The 25,147-nt window shown below is 33.1% G+C and overlaps 1 protein-coding gene across 2 annotated transcripts in view; it reads left to right on the top strand.

Moving 5' to 3' along the window:
• Positions 1–25,147, top strand: part of tmx4 (thioredoxin-related transmembrane protein 4) — a 54,770-nt gene that overhangs the window by 5,128 nt on the left and 24,495 nt on the right. The window contains exons 2-8 of one of the 2 annotated variants that reach the window (XM_088625589.1): positions 705–820; positions 8,563–8,608; positions 9,212–9,340; positions 10,664–10,709; positions 12,745–12,846; positions 15,249–15,312; positions 18,023–18,315. In XM_088625589.1, coding sequence (XP_088481715.1) covers positions 705–820; positions 8,563–8,608; positions 9,212–9,340; positions 10,664–10,709; positions 12,745–12,846; positions 15,249–15,312; positions 18,023–18,267 — 748 coding nt within the window. In that variant the 3' untranslated portion in view covers positions 18,268–18,315. Of the gene's footprint in view, positions 1–704; positions 821–8,562; positions 8,609–9,211; positions 9,341–10,663; positions 10,710–12,744; positions 12,847–15,248; positions 15,313–18,022; positions 23,987–25,147 lie in introns of those variants that run through there. The other variant, XM_088625588.1, reaches the window with a different exon arrangement.

A 25,147-nucleotide genomic window follows, 5' to 3' on the forward strand; every position in this document is an offset into this window, starting at 1 on the left:
CTCATACTGTACAACAAATGTTGCCAGTAAAGGGGTGCGAGGCTTCCTTTTTAAAACTACAGAAAATTAAACTTTTAAACTAAAGCTAAAATTATATAATATGCTGTTGTAACAGAATATTATCTTGTATTATATTAGAAAATGTTAACTGTCATGCATATTTTCTGAAATGACTCTTAATATTTTCAAAGTGTGAGGAACCATCTTCTGGTGCATAGTTTTGTATGATTTTTCACTTAATTGTAACATCTCTGCATTTAGTATTTCATACCAGTTTTATTTAATATTTCTGAAATATATGTAGTTTTATGTTGAATATATGTAGTTTTATGTAGATTGTGCAAGTGTAAAATGAAAGCCTTTTGTTATCCTTGCATTTTATTTTGCTGCTTCTAAGTATACTAAAATAATGAATATAGTAGACAAAAAATAAAAAAATATTATCCAATCTTTTGTTCAAATATAAATTGAAAAGACTGCATATACTGTATATGTACTAAAATGTGCACACATACAGTACAAAGTAAAATGTATATATATATTAAAATATGCAGATTATTTATGCAATGGATTTCTTCTAAAGTTATTAAAAACATATTTGAAGAAGATGTTGAACATACTGTATACAGTTACTCAGTGGTGTAGAAAAAATGCAGTATATTCATTTAGCTTTTTTCCTGTCCCTCTTGTGTGTCCTGATATAGCTATGCACCTTGGTGTCCGGCTTGTCAGCAGATCCAGCCTGACTGGGAGGAGTTTGCAAAGCAGAGCCAGGCTCTTGGCATCACTGTGGGGAAGGTAGATGTGACACAGCAACCAGGTGCAGTGGAACTCTTATGGTTTATAAAGATTTCAAATTTCATGGTTGGTCTGATGTTGATTCATACTTCATGGCAGTCTTTGGAACCATGCTTTACCTAATTTTTGTTCAATTTTACATGCTGATAGTATTAAACAGCTGCTGTCTGACAACAGTGAATGAGTGTTGCTGAGCAACCCTTATCTCACTAAGCAATAATTGAAGCCCTATGGTTTGTGGTGTAATGTAGTCCAGTGTCCTCAGGTTATCCAGAATTGTAGTTAACCCATTAGTGCTTTCCTGTGCTAATCTACTGTATATGCATACTGTATTAGTGACAAACCATTTAATTCAATCCATGATTATATTGTTGAGACATGATGTTGTTACCAAGGTGCTACCACAACTCCAAAAGAATCCTACAAAAGGTTCCACAGCTTATACAAAGTAAAATAATATGGTGTGCTGATCAATTAAGAGGACACTGGGACAATTTATAAGGCCTTTTCAGGAGGAAGAACCTCTGTTTGAGGGTCGCACACATTTTCTTTAAAGTGCTGGTTGTCATGTTGATAATGCAGGCCTCTTTTGTTCTTTCATTGCTTACCCTACTAAAACTGAATTAGCATGTAAGATATATATTTATTTATTTCCTCAACTCAACAACTAGTCACAAATGACTATCCCAGCACTTGAAATCAGAAATGATTAATGGGGTATCACAAATAAAGATTATTTCTGCGTTTGTTCCGGCATACTTTCTTACTCTGTAATAATGTATGGTTTCGGGTTAATAGTCACCAAAACATATCTGTATTTCTTTAAATTGGATTCAAAAATGGTTTGAAGTGTTTAGGGGATTATGGTTTAATTATTTATTTAAAATATGAAAAACAAAATGTAAAGTGTAAGAAATTAGTGAATAATAACAACATTTAAAGAGATTATGACTACTGCAGTACGGTCAGAAGATAGCCCAGTTTATGCATCTAACTGCTGTATATAGCAGATTTAGTCAGATTGATTAGATTGAGATTAGAACACGTTAATCTAGATTGCAGTGTAAGAGAAGAGCAAAATCAGCAAAATCTGATAAGCGAATCCCTCATAGCACCAAACTGAATCAGATTAAAGATGATCCTGTCAAGTAGATTCATTTAATACTTTGCAGGATAAGACTAATTTATTAGAACAGCTTGTCTGAACCATTTACTAGTACTTTTCATACACAGTTGCCTTTTTTCCAATAAAATTTAAAATGAAAAATTACAATTGATTTTGTTCTTGTGTCAGTTACTTTATGGCGTCTAGGTCCCAAGGTACAAAATACGCTGAGAAGCAATAAAAGAATGATATTCTGAGAGTGAAATCATTTTGTTATGACATGAAGGGTCATATGACAGATATTTGGTGTCGTTCATTTTATCACAGCAATAAGCATAGGAGTCATGGAGTCATTTGGCCCTGCCTTGCATGCTTTCTTGCTCTGGAAAGGACCAGGGGCAGAACTACAGAACTCATGGCCATTTCAGGAGTGGCTGAGGTGGTGCAGAACATTTCCTGAAAGTTTTATTAGGAGAAAAAAGAAACTGAGATGAAGGATCTGTTCAGCATCCATGACCAAGGGTTCATGGATCGAACGAATGATGTACTGTATGTTCCAGGTGTCAGGACCGAGTAAATTCCAGTAGCTGATTGACAAGATTCACAAACAGCAGAAGCAGTTTGAAAATGGCTGTTTTTCTCTAACAGTAGAAGATACAATTATTCTCAGTTGGAGAATGTTACTTTGAGAGATGTCCCCCAGCTTTGACTCAGATTAATTAGCTGTAGATCAGCCAGGCTGAAAGTGAATATGCATTTCTGAAACAACTAAAAGAGTTGAGCAATAAATTGAGAAAGTCTTGTTGCTACAGACAAGGCTTAAGAATCTGCATTACACATGCATATAACTCTGTGGTGAACTGAAGAAGACGAGTGAGGCCTTGAAGGCTAAAGACCAGCAGAGTATAAAATGGCTCCATGGGAGATGGTGGGGCATGACAGAGAGCCATTGCCACCAGGGGAAGAGTGACAATGGAATGTGACATTGTAGCCATGGCCAGACCCTGTAGGGGAGAGAAAAGAAAATAAGAAAATATTTTCATGGCGTGAACCTCCAGAGGAATTACTATTACATACTGTAGTAATATGTGTGTGATAATTGTGTCTCTCATAAGCTCAGTGGCGGAGATGGGAGCATACGTCATGGGTCAACAATATCTCCGTCACTCCATAAAGGAGGCTTGTAAGGAATGTAAAAAAAAACAAATCCCACATGGAGTTTTCAACAAAGCAACTATGTAGTGCAGCAGGTATGCTGCAAACGCTTTTGTGGTCAGACAAGATTAACTTGGAACTGTCCATTCATTTCCCAGTACAGGGTTGAGGGGGAGTCAGAGGCAGTCCAGGCAAGCAACTGGTACAAGGCAAGATTCACCTTGGATGGTACAGGCCACACATAGATGCAAACACACATAAGATCATACCAAGGCCAGAGTTTCCTAGAAGCATATTAACTTACCAGTATGTCTTAGGTCTGTGGAAGGAAAGTGGAGTACATAGAGGAAACACATGTGAACAAGGAGAGAACAAACAAACTCCACAGAGATAGCACCCCAGGAATCGAACCCAAGGCCCTGCCCTGTGAGGCAGCAATGCTAACAACTGCACACTGTACCTCCCCTTAAATTGGAACTTATTGATCTAAATGTAGTGTTACATCTAATGTATACTTAACACTGTGTCACTCAATACTGTATCACTCACTGTATCAACACTTATCCCTACTGTCATTAATGGTGATGGTAGTATTATATTATAGTCCCATGTCTCATCAATATGAGGTCAAAAGCTTGTCAAGACTGATCGCAACATAGATGGAGCAGAGTATTGTCAAATCAGGGAGGAAAACTTGCTTAAGACCTGAAACTTGAACAAAAAATACTATACTTATTTAAGTCAAATAGGGAAATACATAATAAGGTGAAAGTTTTGCATAAGTGTCTTAAGAATTACAAAGTGAAAGACCTTGAATGGCCAGTCATTCAGTCAAAAGTCATGATTTGAATCTTATAGATAATCTGTGGAAAGACTTGAAAACTCCTGCCCAGAAGCAACCTTCAAGCAATGTGAGGTCAAGCAAATTTGCTGAGACGACAAAACGTGCAAAAATTGCACCACGCTGTAAAGATGATGCAAAAATGGTAGAGATTCAACCAAAAAGGGTTTGTATGTAATATTTTGTGCAAGCACAGGTCAAAATATTTATGCAATCAACTTAATTTTTTTCCATTTAGTTTTTGCTGAAATTTTCTGTAACATATCCTTGTAATTCTTCTGTCTGAGCAATCTGGTTTTGACTAAAATACTAAGTTAAAAAATATATATATACATCATTTTGTAATTGTAACAAAAAGGGACACCATAGGAAGGATCTGAATACTTTTAAAGTTTAAATTTAAAATAGGCTATACGGAGTTTCTTAACACTGAAGAGCCTTTTCCTGACATAAAAAAATAGAGAATGTGTACATGGACTTTACTGTGAACTACATAAGCCATTTATAAAATGAGATGTATGCATATTTTAACAGCGACACTGGGTTGGTAAATTAATGATACTTATAATTATGTTTTTAGTGTGAGCTACTGTTTGATGCAGTACCTTTAGTCCACTTCAATTACTGAAAAGCATTTCAGCAATATAGCCATTTCAGATGCAGTAAAGCTGAAGTCATTTATAATTTAAATGACAGATTCATCAAATACTAAAGTTGTACTGCAAAAGATAATAGACCTCAAGAAAATCAGAATTCAGTTCATTTGATTTCTTATCTTTAACAACAGAAAAATGGAGCTATAAAATTACTAAAATGGGGAGTGAGTTCATTTCTCATCTTTCAGCAGCTTAACTGGTGAAAGACCTGGAAAATTGTAAAATCTAAGCCTAACCCTTTACTTTTGGAAAGTACGAGTGGTCTTATTAAGGGCTTTCAGTAGTTTATATTATACTTATTAATTGTGAAGTGCGTTACCTTATGATTGAAAACAGTGCAGAAAGAGTTGATTAAATTATTTTTCTTTGAAATGTTGTGTAATTTTAAAGCGAGATGAAATAAGAAAGTTACTGTGTCTTTATTATAAGTGCTTTAATAGGTTTTACATTTCACTGTAATTAAAAGATGCATACAGGGTTTTTCAGAGACTATTTCTATTTCTACTACTCCTATGTCTTCCATTTCTTTTCCTTGTGAGATTACATCTTTCAGAACAGCAAAATTTAGAAAACCACTGCTACAATATTTTCTGTTGTTTTTAAATGTTCAAATAATGATTAACTGCAAGCCTAAACTTTAGGCATTATTTATAGTATGCATGTAATGATTACTAGGTTTAGAAGATTTACCATTTTAAAGTTAACATTTATCTTTGTGTTTACCTAAGTTTTCAGGGGGTGATAAAATGATTTATTAAATATGAAAGAATATGTAAACAGTACTTTAGCACCTTAAACTAATTTCCCCTTATATTTTTTGCTAATTCCTAGGCTACTTTTGTCCATATCAAAGCAATGAGGGAAGTGGCAGTGAAATCCTAATTAAAAATATGTTCTAGAAGTCCTGCTGTGTTACAAATGCTTTGTGTTAATACCTGCTGGAGAGCACAGCTAAAACTACTATTGGTTTAAGAATGGTTGGCACCAAATTTTATAATCCCTCAGGACACCTGCAGAATTTTTACACACATTACTAACAGCTCTGTTAACATTTTACTCACTGTGATTCTCACCTGTCATGTGGAGATCGCATGTAGAACACCTGATAGATGACGTGGCTAATCTAACTGTAGACCAGACCTTGGTTAGTAGGGTTTGTTCATGGACCCTCACAGACTTTGCTTAAACTTAAGGACAAGAAAGTCCATATAGCTCCTAGAAATAATTCTGTAAGCTAACTCACAGAGACATGCCTGAATGATAGAGTAAGGTATACATTCAAGCTTAGTCCTATTCTTGTAGGATGTTTGCAGGCATTTATGGTATTATTACACAGATAGGGCTCAATAGTCTTCATAGCCAGTCTACTCATCTAATTTATTTTCTGCAGAGCAGGCAGTTTGTCAGAATCCTGCTTCTGTATGATTATTATTGAAAGAATCCCTTATGGCACTTGACAAGAAAAGATGACTTCTTCAGTTACATGTCATAAAGTGCTAAAGTCCTTGTTTGGCAACTATTATTTCTGAGCTAAGAATGTTTTTTTTCCCTTATAAGTAAGGATTAGCATAACATTCTGAGATATTAAGTAGCTGAAAAAGATAAGGTATTGTAACATGGAATGCAAACATAATTTTGCACTGTTCTGCTATACATTTTTCCTTCTTTAAGCAAAGAAAAACAATTTTTTGATGATCATAATTTTGAAATTTCTATAAATCCTTTAGCCTTGTTGTTTTAAGTTTACAGTTAATCCTGATAGACATGCATTTTGTTATACAAACAGTTTTATTTGAACTTTTTTTAAAATTAATAATGCTTATACTGGGGACCATCTGACAATGAGTGAATTAGATTTGTTTGGTTAATGTTATCTGCAACACTTTATACAGTATCTGCTGTCATATTTAATTAACCTTTAGTGAAGATTTTGTTTACTATGAATTTTTAGTTATATGACAAGCTGGGTTTCTTCTCATCCAAACTAAGCTTAAGTATATAAATATTAGTCAAATTTGTTATAATAACACAATTAGAGGCTATGGATAATTTTTATGCTATATGTGATTACTATGGATTGTGTTTTAAAATGTCTAAGATTTCTGTAAATCAGCATATTAATATAATATACATATTCAGCATAATGTCACTTGTGCCATTATAAAGTACAGCTTTTGTAATAGAATGGTACTTAATTTAATGTAGGGTGTCTTTTGACTGTGTAGTTTCAGTATCGACAGGCACATCCTTTTCCTTCCTGATGTTACATTTTCAAATGAGTTACCACTGTAATAATGTCATTGGCAATGATAGTGCCATTATCCTTGTACATTATCCATCAATAATAAAATAAGTGTTCCTCTATTTTCTTGTTATATCTTTTCTTGTGCATTTGTTATTGTAAGCATTGTGTTTGAACTCTGGTGTTAGATTACAGTTCACCATTAATTAAATATTTCAGCAAAAAATTAACTTTTAAAATATAATCTACAACTTCAAGTAGGTAGCTGCATCAGTCTGAATACTGTAGGATGCAAAGGAACAAGTAAAGGTTTATTCCACGCTGAAAAAAGAAGAAAAGAAACAGTGTTTTGGCTGTAGAGCCTTCTTCGGGTGTCACAGCCAAAACATTGTGTTTCTTTTCTTCTCTTTTCAGCATGGAATAAACCTTTACTTGTTCATTTATATTATACTTTCACTGTCCATTAAACGATTTCTTCAAAATTAATCGTGTTTGTAAAATACAACCAAAGGTATAACAAATATTTAACTATCCATTGTTAAGACTGAATAACTAATTTAAAAGATTTAGTTTTTATCAAGGCTTTTTGTCACGTTTTATTCCTTCAGTAGAGACTTCAAGAAATCTCTGATTTTATTCCCCAATTATATACAATAGTACACCGATGTCATAAGCATAATCTATATTTATTGCTTTAAGTAAACTTACTACCCTTAAAATTGATTAAACTGAAGGTGCTTATGTCCTTAGAATTGCACTAAAACTAGATCTGTATTTAACCCCTTGATGTCTCTGGTTAATAAACATCTTTGCATTGTTAAAAAAAAACTCTATTAATGGATTTATTTAATGGCATAAGACTGTTTTAAAGTTTTTTATTGTCATTTTATTTGATGAAATAAAAACTTGATATTTTAAAATCAAGTGACTCGTGTAATTTATTAGGCTTGTGGGATGCTAGAAACTTTATTTAGAACATACTGTATGAAAGTTAAAATCTGGTGATATTGGAGTTTTAAGGTCCATTCATAAACATGAAAATTTAGTTAATTTAGCATTTGAAATAGCCGTAGCAAAACTTTAAATTTGGTATAAATATGGGTTTATTCTAACACAGCTTTGGAATCCAGAGGTAGAGATGCAGCATTTTCTACCATAAATGTTTTCAAACTATATTCGATTTTGGGTTTGTTTTGAAAGGCATAATGTCAAACCATCCAGCATTTTTACCTCAGACATCTTTTCTTGATTACGTTATATTTATCCGTTATTCTCTGTTTATTCTTTATTTGGTTTATAAATTCAGGTTAAAATAAAAGGTTTGCAAATTGATGGAATTGATCTTAAATATTTGAAGCACATTTGTTGTGGAATGTGTATTTTAAAACCCTAAAGTTTAAATAAAACTGTCCCTGTACAACATGCCATTTTAAATGTGGAATACATTTGTTCTCTTATGATTACATAAATACCCATCTTATGCTTGCAGTAGTCCTTGAATGTAACCTCTTTCGAGTCAGCAAGTTTGAACACAAAGACGTTACATGACAAATGCCTTATTGATAGCCTTTTTTCTGTGGATAATTGCTACTTTTGAATTGAACTATTAGGTGCAGTGGGCCTGTAGAACCATAATCATATTACAGGTGAGCCATCAAGAGGCCGCTGTACGCCCACGCTGATTAAATATTAAACTTTTTAGTTGCATTCCAAAAAGTTTCATTCCACACGTTTTAATTAATGTTGCTTTATTCATTTGTCTCAGGTTTGAGTGGAAGATTTCTAGTCACAACTCTGCCAACAATTTTTCAGTAAGTCTTTTCATATATTCTACTTGCCATTGAGAGTTTGTGAGTACACAGATAATAGGTCTTACTGTTTTGAGTACTGTACTGTATATGAAGAAATCTTCCCAGGTGTGTCTTGCATATTTTGAGTTTTATTCACAAGCCCTTCTTCATGTGAGATGTCATAGCTGAACAGAAAAAAACTTGGAACAACAGGGTTTATATTTTCATTTTTAGAACTTCAGTATAAAAAGCGATTTCAAAGATATTGAAAGACGTGTTTCATCCTACATTATGAATAAGCTTTCATACAGCAAAGTCAATCCACATAGGAACAATAGGTAAACTGAAAATTAAATTTGATCATCTTTTTATTTAAACAAGGTAATATTCCTAACGATACTCGTGCAATAACTGATTTCCTTTTGAACATATTATACAATAATATTCTTACTAAATGTTTCTGTAGTCCCTCAGATATTTTTCAACCTTTTCTTTTATACACCTGGTCACAACTGTTACAGTGACATTTCTCTACTGTTCTTGAAAAGGTATCTTAATATTCTTATTTAACTTGCTGTAATCACTTTTATTACTTTTCCTTACTTATGTTTCCTACTTTTTCAGTGCAAAGGATGGGAGTTTTCGTAGGTATCTGTCTTCTAGAGCCGTGGAAGATCTTCAGAGTTATATTATAGAGAAAAAGTGGGAATCGGTGGAACCTATACCGGGATGGAAATCTCCTTCTTCCATTGTGTAATTTTCAGTTTTCTCCAATTTTCAATTTTGTGCTTTATTTTAATTCAGTTCAAAGTGTATGAAACACAACTTTGTTCACACACAGTACATACGAGAACGCTATATGTTTATGTTTCATTCTGTTAATTTTATATTTCCCTGGGAAAAACTAATGTTTGGGGGACCTAAACATACATAAGCATACATACATAAATGTACATACTGTATAAACAGGATCATGCCAAACTAAGAAAAAAATTAATATTTTGCTACCAGAGATATTGCTTCAGATTTACCAGATAGACTACAGATTAAATTTCTTTCTTGAGTCTGGGTGAACAGACACCTCCTGTCAGCACATTAGGTGTACTGACAGAAGATACAGTCACCAAATAGTATAAATTAGTTACCATTCAAATAGCTATATTCTGAGTAACAATTGATTTCTATGTTGTTATGTTTTGTTTACCTATTTTCAAAATAAAATACACAATAAATAACACAAAAAATATGAATATAGAAAAAATGTTTTAAATGTATGCAAATAGCCCTACATCCATTCATCTTTTCCTCACTCCATCTTACCTTTTCCTATGGCCAGTTAACTGTTTTTGAATTAGCCCTGGTGCTAAACTCACATCATATTAATGAATGGTGTTCAATAATCTGTTGCCCTCTGGATGAACCTGCTGTAGTGTTGATTGGAAAAAAAAATTGTATAGTACCGCTATACATTTTGTACAGCAGTGATATACTGTACATTTACCTCACAAGAGACATAACCAGCAGATGTCATAGAGGAAATTATAAGATTATGAGAATCTAATTTACAATAACACTTCACATAAGACTTTCAACATTTACCATTAGGTATACTGTAGCTGTAACATACAGTAATGTGATGTTTTATAGCATTAGAAAAACTGAAGCTATGTTTTTTAAGTATATTACTGTTAACTTCAGAAGCTGAAAAGACCTTGGGTATTTATCTGAATGAATCCCTTAAAAATAATTCTTATACTGTAGATTTCTCTCAGGTATACATCACAGATACCCAAGGACCATTTGCCAGAACAAACAGAATAAGCAGCTGGGTTTTGGGGTATAATCTGTCGTTTAGTGTTAAGCATAATTTTTTTAAGTAGACATCATGCTCATTAGTGTCTAATAGTTAATTAACAGTTTTCTCTTCAGCTTAGTTAATTTTAAAACAGCTAGAATAACATTCAAGGTGGGGTTGGCTTGTCAGTAGGAAGAGGTAATAATGGAGAACCCTGCTGATGTACAGCTGGGAATTTGTTAAATCCTGCTTTATGACTCAACTGATCTCTTTTTCCACAGGATGACAGGAATGGCTGCTCTCTTTCAACTTTCTGTTTGGATTAGAGTACGTGAGTTCTTTTTACTTTTTTATACTGTATATTTTATTTTCCAGGACTGAATTCTACAGAAAACTTCCTCTGTACCATAGCTAAAATCAACCTCATGAAGTTAGGAAGCAAATTCCCTGATTCAAGTTTGTGATTACATGTAATATGTAATGGATTTGTCACTAAACTTCACATAAGTACAAATTCTTTGAGTTGTTTTTCCAAATATGTTTCATGAGCCAAACATAAGATGCTTCCATTCTCAAAAAAGGAGGAAATCAAACCTTCATACATAATTTATTTTTTTAAAGGAACACACATTTTTTGCAGTCTAAGACTAAGACTAAGACATTCAGTGGCAGGGTGACATTAAGAGGTTCTCTGAAAATTGTTCATAATCATTCAGCTGTATTACTATGGTTTTTATCTGGTTGTGGAAGAGTACAGGAGCAGGTAAACATGCTAATTGCAACAGTTACTCAAGTACTATACAGTAACTACATAAAGTGCCTGTATACTTGTCAAAGACTAACACCACCAGTATCAACATTGAAATATTAGTATAATAATAAGTCTAGTTTATTTTTCTCACAAAAAAGTCTCATTGTTCCAGTCCACTTTTCAGAAGGGATATGGACGATCTTTTTATGTACTGAAATGCATTATAAATGCAACATTTGTTTCAATACTCATTTGTTTATTATTTCAGTATTAAATATATACATTTCAATATTAAATATGTATATTATATAATATATTGTTACAAATAGGGGTTAAGAAAATAGAAAAAATAAAGAACTTGTGTTCTTGTGTCTATAATTATACCAACTGCTTGGGTATATTCCTGGCAAAATAATACACAAGTTGGGGTTATTTTAATTATTGCTTAATCTGTCCAGCTCATTTTCTGAAATTAAGCATATCTTGAATGAAATTAATTATTTCTTCTTTTGTTTACTACTGTTTTTTGATAAAATGCACTTCCTCTTCTTGCATCCAACTGTATAAAACTTTCAAATCATTTACAAAATCTCAAAATGTCCTATTAAAATATATTTTTCCTTTAACAATTATTGGTAATATGAATAGTAAGCTCATAATAGTAATAGTAAGAATATACAGTATAACATTTCAACTTAATGTATGCTTTTTTCAGTGTAAAATTGTAGATTATATACAGTAGTGGGTTGAAGTATGATTGTGCTCATGTATTTATTAATATATTTTAATCAGTGCCCTTATAATATGGTACAAATAATTAGTACATAAATATAATATGCTTGATATTTAGCTGTTAAATCAACTGTTTATTCATGGTTATTTTCTTTTCTGTAGTATTTAAAACTAAGTGCTCATTTTTGCTTTAACAAAACAAAATGCACAAGTTTGACTGCTTGAAGTTTTATCCATTCCCAACACAGATTCACAAAAAAGATCTAAAGAACTGATGTTCTAGAAATCCTTCAAACATTTTAATCTGCCCTTTTGCAAAAATCAATATATGCAAGAGGCATTTTGATGTTAAAGCGGTGATTTACAGCTGCATTTTCCAATTAAATGTATTTCTTAATGGAAAATGTGTTCTTCCTCTTTGGTGTTATTTCTGCTAAGAGTGTTATTTCATACTTTAATCAGCATTTGTGGAACAGCTTGTGAAAAGACACATCTAAGCTTCTTGGCAGAATGTGTACAAGGCAATAAAATCAGTGCTGCCTTCTACCTTTCTGCACAGTGGTAAATGTTATCTTCTTTGGTTTAGCTTTGAAATAGCTTTTTTATTTGAAATCTTCCAAACATTCTCTGAAAACAGTGTATAATATTTATAATATACAATTTAAGTTATAAGTACTTTTCAAGAAACTCAATGTGATACAAAACAATTACATCACACAGAATTTGTAAAATGGGAAACATTAACAAACATACTGAATAACAAATGCCACATAAGTCCTGTACGATGAATCTAGAGGAAACAATGAATAAATTTGTTATTGTGTGCACAATAACATTTCACCTTTTCACCATTTCACCTTTTATTTATTTTTCTAATAGCAAATTCACAGCTACATGACAGAGACACTTGGTCTTCCAGTTTGGGGGTCTTATCTCACCTTTGCTCTTGTTACACTGCTAACTGGACTGCTCCTTGGACTGGTATGTGAAACTTTGCATTGAATATATTTGTGACTGAGTATTTAAAGCAGGCTGAAATCCTGTGATGTTTTGTCATCATGTTTCAACCAAACTGATGACCTTAAGTTGATTTTACTCTATATTCACATAACAAAGCAGACTATGTTTCAAGCCAGGATTGTCAACTATACTCTGCATATATTATCACGAATAGAATGTATTATTAATAGGAAATACTGGAGATGTTCAGATGTCATTATAATTGCAATCAGTCAGAAATCAAATTAATTATCACCTGTTATTTCAGGGTATTGTGTATTGGAAAATTAGTACTTCTTTAGTGTGGTAGAGTAGGGTTTCAAAACTTGTGAGGGTTAGGTGTTTAAAACATTTGGAAATGTTTGAATTTGCTAATACCCCAACATGGTAAGATAAGATCACTTTATTAGCTATATACAGTTTCTTGCATTAGAAATTTGTCTGTTCACATACTCTATCTTGCTCTCCATGAGATACATAGACAGGGAGAGAAGCTTGGGGTCAGAGCACAGGGTCAGCCATTTATACAGCACCCCTGGAGCAGCTGGGATTAAGGGCCTTGCTCAGGAGCCCAACGGATAAGGATTCCTCTGCCGGCCACGGGATATGAACCAGCAACCTTTCAGCCACAGGCGCAGATCCTTAGCCACAGTGCCACCGCTCCGCCCATGCAACATAGCCATACAGTACCATGTAGTTTGAAAAATATTTTCCTATATGTGTTTAGAGGTTTTCTTTTCTTGTTATGCAGGAATGTGTAACTTGGATATGAATACTTAAAAATGTAGAAGACGACAGTGTCTTCTGTTGTAGATAACTAAGGCACTTTGTAATTTTAGCAAATATAGTTTAAAAAATTTAAGAAGTACAGTGCCGTCAGTATTCACAGGTGACCACTAAACATTAGGCATATAATGCTGTCCTTGCCTCTGAAATGGATCACCTTAACTAAGTGTCTTTATTAACATCATACTGTATACTGTATGCCCATTTTTATAGAGGTTAAGCCAGAGAACTGTGATGTGAATATACTATTTCCATTACTGGGGGGAGGTCGACTCTAGTAGGTTTTATAAAATTTTCTTTTATATATTTTATACTGTTTTGTCTGTGTTCTCTTTTTAAGCTTCACTATTGTAAAGTTGACAAAACATTTTTACAAAAAAATAGCTTTTTTAAACACTTACCAGACAATCTCTTTGATTCAAGTTTTTGTCAGGGAAACTCATTTAGTAAGAATAAACATTTATTGCCCAATACAGTAGGTAACTTTACGTAACTGATCATTAAACCCCATCCTTCAAAGTATCACTGCCCTAAGTAGCCCTTGAGACTATTCTTGAGGGAAGTATTTTGCCACTCCTTCTGAGACAGCCAGGAAAGGAGGTTGGTCATTTCTAGAAGCAACTTTAGAAGCAATCCATCTTTGCCATTCATTGGCTAAGTCTGAAATTAGTTAGCTAACGAGCCATTATCTAATGTGCAGAGAGATGTTGTGTAGGGAAAAGGGAACCGAAGTAGCATGGAGTGCTTTGTGCTGTTAAGATTGGAAAATGAGCTAATTGCCCTGGTCCTTTGCTTTTCTAGGTAGGAGGGAGATCAGAGTCAGAATTTAATGTAAACATTTTTTGCAGTTATTTTCAGTGAAAGTGTGCATTAATAAACTCTTTTTTTTAACACAGTATTATATATTTTATTAAATATTAAAAATCGCTTTGCTACACACAGAGTCAAAATAAAACAGTAAAGGTTATATTCATCTATACTGTACATTTACATGTAAGAAGGAAGAGAAAGGATAATTCTGTTACACTTCTTATCAACAATAATGATAAATCTAAATAAAATATATTTTTATGCACACAAAGATAACACAATTCTTTGATAACATAATTTTGACCATCTTAAATGCTTAGTAATCATAAAGAATGTTAAAACGGTGGGTTAGTAATGTTTGGAGAAATATAAAGAAGGGCTTCCACATAATGCTCATACACTGTTTTTTTTTTGGTGAATGGTTATACAGTATATGAAAAGCAGTGCTTTGTAATTAGACCCATTGCTGTACCTTCAGTGGGTTTTTTTCTGTTTTTTACAGAACTGTTTGCAGATTTGCTGACAGTTACCCTAAGTATTTATTAAACTGACATTTTTTGGTCAATAATTCCAGTTTATTTTGAAGTGTCTGTTCCAGTACAAGCATTTTATGTTTCATAGAACTTCATGTTCTATAACTAAGGTTACATTTTGAAGTCTGTTTCAGGATAAAAAGTAGGTGGAGTGAACTCTACACAGCTCTTCAAAATACTAGAAAATCTAACTACAAGCTTTTTGTACTGTATAAAAGTTGAACTTGTACAAATGTAATCTTTTGTGATTTACAGATGTTGGTTTTGATAGCAGACTGCTTATGTCCATCTAAACCACTGTACAAAGAAGTAAGAACAGGTAAGAGTGGTATGCATTCAATAATATATAGACACTTACAGTATTTTGTCTCTCTTATGTCCACTTAAATGTATAATGTGTCGTTAGTTCATAACTCTTCAGACAAAAATATATATTTTTTACGTGAATTAGAATTTTTGGTATCTAAAAATGCCTTTAAATGAAAGTCATGCTCACAATATAAAACAATATCCTTTATTTAACGAATGTAGAAAACATTTACACAGAATGCTAAAAAAAATATATATATATAAATGTATTCATAAACACATTGGGTGAAAAATATTTTGACTGTTTTGATGAACCAGGTCAGATGGCCCAGTGTGCTGGTTCTTGTTACTGCATCTTAATTCTTGGGCTGTGGAATTGGTTTCCAGAATGGGGCGTCATCTTAGTGGAGCCTGTTCTCCCTGGGCGAATGTTTGTTTTTGCCGGGTGCTCCTCTTTCCTCCCACCTTGTGAAGATATGCAGCTGATAGGTTAATTGGTGGTAATTGTGCTTGTGTATCCTACAGTACCTTGCACCCCATGTTTTTGGGAGATCAGCTTTGAAAACAAGACTAGACAACATGTGTAGTTTAATTCATTTGCTAAAGTAATGTCTCTCTTCTCTACCTGATGTGCTGTATGGGGCCGCTGACTTATTATAATGCCTGTTGTGTGTCTCCAACTGGGTGCTACACTTCAGTGGTGGAATAAGTGGGTTTCTTTCTATCCGTAAAGCGCATTGGAATCCTTTAGGATGAAAAGAACTACATAAAAATCAGGAAATAAGAATTATTCCAGATGCCCACACTCCTTTGTGTAAGAAGTGCTTCTCAGTCTTAACTGCACTCTCCTATTGTTTCAACTTACTGTATATCCTTTGTTTATTATTTCACTATTTATTCTGAAGAAGCCTACTGAGTTGATGTGTTCAATACCTTTGAAGGTCAAACACAGTATTCAGATCACCTTCAGTCTCTTCATAATCTTCTCGATTCAAAACTATGGAAAAGAACAGATTTAGTTCTTTAGCCTTTCGGTGTAAGATCTTCCTTTAAACACAAGAATGTGCAGTATCTGTTACTGTTGACTGTACTAATTCTAGTCCAAAAATGACCAAAATCATTTTAATCATTCTAAATGAGGTTTTGTTAATTATACAATTTTAAATTCCCTTGAATTAAATTCTACTTTTTTCTTTTATTTCTGAACATTTTCCTTGACATTTTAACATGTCCTCCACTAGAATTCTATGCTTTTCATGATACCCAGACAGGTTGATTTGTTTGCATTGCCTAATTGATAATTATTGGTATTATAATGTTTGTGTATCACACTTATAATTGTTTTTGTTTTGGATTTATTGTCAGTAATAATGAATCTACAAAGCAGCTAATCAAAGTGTGTAGAATACATTTACGGTTTCCACAAAGATTGCCCCCATTCTTTTCTGAACTTCTGCTAAAACGCTTAAAAGTATGTTGTTTGAAAGGTGAATTACAGGATGAGCGTTTGTGTAAACATCTGTGCATATGTTGCTATGGAAACTCAGTAGGGAAGTACAGTGGGAGAGATTGAAGGAACTGCTTAGGAGACCTGCTTAACTGCTTTAATACACTATTTTATCCTTCTTGCCAAAAAATAAAACTCACAGTTAATTTGCAGTTTCATTATATTAGTTTAATCACATACTGTATATTCATTTTATGTCTGGTGAGAAGACAAAATCCTTGACATAATAATACAGAAAATAATAATTGTTTGTCCCCCAAATCCTTGGATTTTACCACAGAAATTTGTTCTATATTGAATATTCCCATGGTTATGCTGTACTTTTGTGTTACATTTACTTTGCTTTGAAACAGACTGAAATGTTTTTTTTTTTATTTCTTCATGTATTTGTAATTTGATCTTTAGGATGACCTGTTGAAATTCAATACATTATTTTAATAAAAATTCACCTAAGATTAAAATTGTGTTATGAAGTCAAAGATGCAGGTGACAGAATCGAAGGTGTAAAAATAGTTGGAGCTGCTTCACTGGGTTGAGCAGTGAGTTATTTCTAAATCCCAGGGCTCTGTGGGAACTCAAAAAGTCACCTACAAAATAAATCTGTCATAACATACCTTTCAGTGGATATCATACCTATCGGACCAAAAAATGTTCCGTAATTTGACAAGTTATTAATTGGATTCTTTGAAAATTCTGTACGCAGATCTTTGAATCTTGTATTGTACATGATATTGTCTTTGTACAGTCAAATTTCAGAAAGATCTCAAAGGGTCTTTTTTTTAGAAGTCTGAGGACTGTGATACAATCTGAATTAACTAATGCTATGTTTGAAAGACTAACTGACAAAAATGTTCATCTCTACTCCTTCTTCAGGACAAGGTCCTGTCTTTAACAAAATGAAATATGTTTCTTGAAGAGATATATGTTTCTGGCATTGTGAAATTATTAGATATTTTCAAAAATGATTTAAGGTTACATGACTAAACAAATGAACAATAAATTTGTATTCACAACTACAGGGCCTTTAAGTTATTTCACTGAAGACACTCCTTTCCCATGTCAGTTTCTGTGGACTATTGATAATAGTGATAATTCATTTCTGTTGCAAAAACATTTCCAGGAACGAGATGGTTGATACAGAAATGTGTTTTTGTGCTTCTTTTGGGGATTTGTGAGGAGTTTATTCAAGAAAATACATTTTCTTTATTGACAGAAGTGTATATGAAAGATGAATGTTCTGATGAAGAACAAGAGGACCTTTCTACAGACGAAAAACACCTTTCTGATGGAGAAAATGAAATGGGGAATCCCAGTGACAAGGAATCTTTAGAAGAGGAGGCCCCAGTTCCAGAAGACCTAGGAACAGACACAACTGATGCCCAGCTGTCTGAAGAGGTAGCCGAGAGCGCAGTGAGGAAACGGAAACCTCAAGTACCACATACAGAGGAAGAGACTTAACCAAAAAGTCTTAAAAGATGCATTGACTGGACATATAAATTAAAGAAGGTAAAGTCCTGGCCCTCATGCTATTGTATAGCTCTATTCTTTGTTTTGAAATGGTCAGCTGAGGAATATCTGTTGCATTTTAAGGTGTTTTCCAGTTAGATCTATCAAAACACACTTTACAGTACCTAGATGAATGTCCCATGTCATTCTGCAAGTCTGACTTTCCTCAGGCAGACTTGTGCTTACTTTTGGGCTATCAGATATTCTGTCTTGTGATCAATCCCTTGTCCTGTGATTTTGCTAAAATGTTTTCTACAATGGATTTCTTTTCTTATTGTCAAATTGACACATCCATTAGTATATGTGACACTTTACATTCTCTAATTTTATGGCCGTTAGGTTGATAAATCAGGACCAAAGAGACAAATCAATCATGGACCATTTTATAAAAAAACATATTTTCATCATGTTTATTTTTTTACAGCAAGTACCTGCTTGAGTATTTCCAGAATGCTGGTATTACTATACAGTACATTCATGTTTTTTTTGCTTTTCACTTACATTTCATGATCTTAGTGTAATTTGTCTTCATAGATTGAAATATAAAGAAATCATTCTATCTCGCCATACTATATATCTGACATGATCTTGAAGTTAGTGTTGTTAAGATTTAGATTTAGTTAGATTTAATCATTGTTTGTTACACAAAAGAAATACAACATTTAATTGTAACATAAGCACTTTGTGATCTTGCATTGTCCAGCTGGAAAATCAACATTTCTGGACTGACTTTCAAGAACCAAGAGTCTGGTGGCTTAATGTACAGTATAGCTGAACAGTTAGGTAGCCCTCAGTCTGAACCAAAGGTTTTTATGTCAAAGAAGAGTTCTCTGTCCACTGTCAGGCAGGTTGTTGTGAATAAAATGACTGTCATCATAATGCTTACCACAACATCTTCATACACATTGTTTTTAATCTGTTATAGACAAAATGGTATTTGTCAGTTAATAAAGTACTTCACAACACACTCAGTTGTCAACATGTTAGCCTAGAATGGCCTCCCAGCAAAACATTTTATGCGGACAGAGAGCTGCATTACCTTTAGTGCTACAAGAGTTATTTTGTCCTGGCTTTTCTTGTGCCGTCATTACTGTAGTCTGAAAATGATTTTGAAGAGGTAACGCAGATGTGAAGATCCAGAGCCAGTGTGGTTACCTTTGGCCTTTCATGATGTGGCCTGTATCTTATAGAGCTGGTTTCCTGGTTTCTCTTGACTACTCTGCTGATTGTTGAAGAAGAATATCCAGGCACCTTTTCTAACAGACAAGCAACCTTCATTCATGCAAAAAAACATAGAAGTGATCTTTAATACACTAGTGGTTATATTGTAATATCTACTTTTTTTTAAAATGTTTTGATTATTTATATAGATTCCTAAAGTATTTAGATTTTATACTTTAAGCATTTTTAGGATATAAACCTTGATAGAAAAACATCTGACGGGAAGTAAGTATTACAATGTTGACACTTGAATCTTATTTTATGGAGTTGAATGATATTTAAATTTTCATAATAGGTAAAGATTTATTTATAAAGGAGCATTTGCTTCTCTATTCCTCCAAGATGCTTTCAAAAGCACTCATATGACCTTTCCTCAGGATACATTCCAGTGTTATGGATAATAGTGTTAATAATCCTAATGTCACGTTATATTTATTTTCAAGCTATTTTAATGTTTGTATTCTAGTACCATTAACATTAATTAAATTAACTATATTTAACCATTTCACAATTTTAGCAGCACATGGCACACAAAGTAAAATAAAAAATATTGTTTTCTTCCACCATAATTCATGTACTACCAGAGAGTTCTCATTACATCTGCTTTGATTTGTGCCTGGTACTATTTTACATAAAGTTAATGTCAAAACTGCTTATATAGCAGGGCAATAGACTGAGAAACAAGATGCATATGCAGTGTATTACCAGAACTATTGATCACAGCTAACTAAATAGATCACTATTTATTTAATACTGCACATTGATAGACAAACTCTTAATATTAATTCCTAGAAGAGACAATACTGTTTTTGGTCTTTTCCTTACATGCTCAACCATGTAGTTACAAACATTCTGTCTGGGACTGAGCAGAACTTTTGAGCATTATTGTTGTTTTTAATTTATGTATCTTTGAGATGAAATGTCATAGGTAATGGCAGTGCACTTGAGGTTTGAATTTGGCAATATACTTGTGCTTATGATGCTCTTCATGAAAAGCAATGTCCCTAGTCCAAACCAAAAAAGAGAAAACGGGCCTGGCTATCAGTCTGCCATTTCCAAACTGAACAGTCTTGACAGTGCCCTGTAGAACAAAGCATTCTGCAGGCTGCCACCGTACCTGGATTGTACCCAGACAGGAGCAAACGATGTGTATCAGGATTCATTACTCTTTGCCATTGGCCTGTATGCCACTGGTACTGAGGTCATTATTGCTGTTTTTGTGATTTAATGGCTTTGAGGTGGTTACCTTGCCTTAGAATCCTTGAGCATGTAATTTCCCACACACAGTAGACACACAAACACATCTATAGTCTTTGATCTCCTGGATGATCGCTTTTAAGCCCCACATGTGGCTCATCTTCACATTATGTTTCACTATTCACCAAGCTTTTTCCATTGTAACGTGTACCCATTCTTCTCCAGGCAAAAGTCTACCAAGCCGCTTGCTTTTTCACATTTATTATTTGCCGATGTTGAATTTAGGTAGGATGATGTTTCTGTAATCTTAAAGATGGTAATAAATGTCATAAAGCTTTATTTCGTACCAGAAAGAACTAGCTGTGACACATTATTTATTATTAACACAAATTATTTATGTGTTCCTTTGGACAACCTCAGACTCTTTCTTCATAGCACATGACCTCTGGTACAACTCTAACTACTTTTGATACAATAATTAATGTTATAGTAAGGTATAACATAAATTGTGAGCACATCTAATTACAGTATGTCAAATTGAAAAAAGGAGTACTTTTAAAGTGTAGTAAAAAATACTTTTGATTTAAAATCCAGTATTACTATGATAACACAACTCACAGTTGCATATCATAACTTAAACTACACAATTTATTTTTGTTATTTTTAGTAGCTTACTTCAAAGTGGGTGCACAAAACTTTGAAGGTTTAAACTTCTTTTTAGGAAATTTGCTTTGAAGGCTTTCACTTCCAAATGTATCAAAAATAAGATTACACAATCAATTCTGAAATGCATTTGGAACAAATGCTGTTAGACCATTGTGGGACTCACGCTGTCACTTTCATTTGTTCTGCTGAGGATCCTGCTGTAACAGCTGCATTTTAAACAAGCTACAGATTGAATGAAATGCAAGCTGTTAGTCTAGCAAAAGATGTATTATGAATGTCAATTCATGACAAAGCAAAAGCATTGAAAAGTGGCTTATTCACACTGAGTGTTAGTGAGTATGAAATCAAATAATCCAAAATACTGTCTTAGAAAATCACGTGAAGTCAGATTAACAAATCTTTTTAGGTGGGACATAGGATGAAAAACCACTGTCTTTCTTTTTCAATTCGCTGTGTAAACTCTCCATGCCTTTTTGTGCTCTAAAATAAAAATAAGGGGAATATATCCCATGGTCTGGTAAAATGATTACTGATCTGGTGTGGATTTCCCTGTGAGCTCACTTTTTTTCAAAGGGAAAAGTATCATTTTAGACATTCCAACTAGACATCCATTTGTCAATGGATATGTTTATTGTAACAAGGAAAACAGTTGTGTTCTAAATTAAAAATAATTATTAAACTGTAAGGAGGGGTGTCGCCACTTTTTGTGCAACCAGTTTGCTTGCCACAGAAAAGAAAGATGAGATATTATCTTTTACTTCTCCTGTTGATTTACCACAAGTATATGATGATTTGTAAAGCTTATCCTCTGCTTGTAAATTTATACTCAGTGTTTTGTACAGGGTACATTTAGCATTCAATTAATGTCTTCTATCAGGGAATAAAACAATGCCGATTTCTAAAATGTCCATGTGCCTAATTGTAGAGTATGTAGTCATAATTCACAGATGATGAAACTGTTTTTTGGTAAGCAAAGCAAAAACCTTGACAGAACACATACTGTAGATAAAGAACACAAGTTGCTAACTGAAATACTGAAAATAAAGGAAGTAGTCTCTTCTGATAACGTAGTCTTCAGTTGAAAAGATTTCAGTTTCAGTTGTTGGTTAGTGGCATACTCAGTTTCTGTCATTAGTTTGAGCTGTAATTTACTGATTCCATTTTCTTCTTTCGAAATATGAGTACAAAATATCATGTCATTCATTGTTCACGTTATTTTTAAGTAGTCTTGCTTTATGCTAGTTTCAATTACACAACATACTATATATCAAAGGCAGGTAGCCAAGAAGAGTGCTTTATCCTCATTTACATCATGATAATGCAATATTTAATTTACTAAATGTGCTTAATGTTAAATTATATATGATTACTTTACAGTTAAGAATATTGGCTTTTTACATACATTTTACTGTACAGTATATGGAGCAGTTCTTAGTGTCAATGTACCACACTTTGTGTAACCAAATTTAAAAGTAATAAAAGGATCTCAGAAATCCAACTCCTTGTATATAAAACAAGGGTATATGAACATATATAATACATAATTAAATTAATACATTTAATTGAAATTGTCAACTTCTTTCTTCTTATTCTCCAAATTGGCTTAAAGCTAATTGATTTTGGATTTTAATAGCATTGTTAATGTCAACAATATGCAACATACTATTTTTTGTTGCAAAGTTACCAAAAGTATTACAGTACAGTATATACAATATTTTAATTCATATGGCATAATGTATGAATGTACAGTAGTACATTAATTATTACAATTAGGTTTAATACATAATAAAATATTTTCAATTATCAATTTAATAAACAATGATGTTTAAAATGTTTCCATATACTGTTACTGTTTGGCCATATACAAAATGCCACTTAGTGAACAAAATATATATTTATTAGAACCAAAAGAAATGTCATTGTTGATAGAAAAGTATTGTTTTGTGTATTTTTTATTTCCGTGTGACTTGTAGATCAGGATTCAAATTTAAATTGCATCCAAATATTAATTAATGTGCTCGAACATAGTTTGAGAACAAATTATGGAAATATGCTCTTATAAGTTACTAGCTACTCTTTAAACAGTGTATTTGCATTCAATTTAGAATAAATTATTAAAGAAATGTCTTTTAACCCTGAATTAGTCTCTGCAAATGGAAGTATTTATTGTTTCAGTTAAAAGTGAAACTTTTGTGTGTTTCCAATTTAAACGAATATTTCTTAATTGCTAACCTAAGGCTTTGTGAAATCTGCATTACAGCATTATATATTTGTTTGCTATTGTGCAGTGCTTGCTGCTTCAAATAAATCAATATTGGGAGGCCAATGTTAAAATACAAAACTAATATAATAATTATTTTCCTATCTGCAATGTATGAAAAAAGCTTTTGTGTTTTTTACACTATATTTTAATATGTGCTTTTTACATTCTTGTTTATTTCTTTTCTGGTTACAATAAGAGCCTAATGGAGTTTTCCCAGAAGAAAGAATGTTTATATACTGTATACAGTATATGCTGTATACAGTACATGTTGTTAAATGTTAAATTACTTTGTTGTAATGTTATTAAAGAGCTTTTTTAAAAATAGAGTAATCTTTTGTTTTTTTGAAACAGAATGTTGCACTTAAGGAACTTAAGTATGGCTAAAAACAAAAGAAATCCAAGAGGTCCACTTTGTCTGTCCAGTGCACATCTATTGATCTGGTCTGTTCAGTCTGTTCTTTCAAATATACATCCTCCACATGAGTCAATCAACTAAAATGCCTGCTTTTGTTTGTCAGATTTGTTTGCTTATGGCAAGAGGAACCATGTTCTTTAATAAAGAAGAGTCTAAAGCTCAAATTTGATTTCATGGATTAACACCTTGGTCACTAACTTTAATGTTTCCTTCAATTAAGTCCTGCACTTTGCAGTTATGTTTATTTGGGAGGTCTGACAGTTCTAGAAATTTCCCAAAGGTTAAATCAAAAAGGGTTATGAGTTTTCAACCACAGTGAATGACATTAATGCAGTAAATATTGTGTAAATAGCATTCTGTAGTCTGATATAAAAAAACATTAAAAATAACCAGACAGAGACCCCTGAAGGATACAAAAGCATAGACTGAGCCCTATGATTGAGACATTGCCAGTCTTTGAGTTTGACTAGAAGATCCCAAGTTGTTTTGCACATCGGATAGCTACAGATGCAGCCATTCAAAGTGCGCGGTACAGACACGTACCGGAGGTAATTGGCTACAGTGTCTTGCATTGTGACGCACGATGACGTGCGGTACCGTGGTACGTGATTGGTTGACCGACAGGGGCACTCGTGGTCCATTGGTCTGTCGTAGAAAGATTTACAGTAAACGTCTTTACTGTGCTCATTGTAGTATTGAATATTTATATGGAATTTTACCACTGAAGGGAAATCTTAGTAGCTGAGCATAAAAAGAATAGGAGCATACTGTAACGCGTGTGAAGGCCATAAACGATATTAATTTTGGAACATATACAGTATATGGCTGGTCTCGGTACTTTAAAGAAAAAATACACACCAGTATTCCATTTCTCCCTAAACATTTTAAGCATCGAAGTCTTTAACTAACGAGATACTGGAGTCAACAAGCATACTTTTAGAATTTGATTAAAAGGGAATATAATATGGAATTGCGTATCTAAAGAAATTAATAACGATATAATTATATTCGTGTACCGCAACACAAGAATAGTACACGCTGTACATTGTCTGTTGATAATGTTTCTGTAG

The sequence above is a fragment of the Lepisosteus platostomus genome, chromosome 3 (genome assembly GCF_059453375.1).
Source record: "Lepisosteus platostomus isolate fLepPlt1 chromosome 3, fLepPlt1.hap1, whole genome shotgun sequence".
NCBI lineage: Eukaryota > Metazoa > Chordata > Actinopteri > Semionotiformes > Lepisosteidae > Lepisosteus > Lepisosteus platostomus.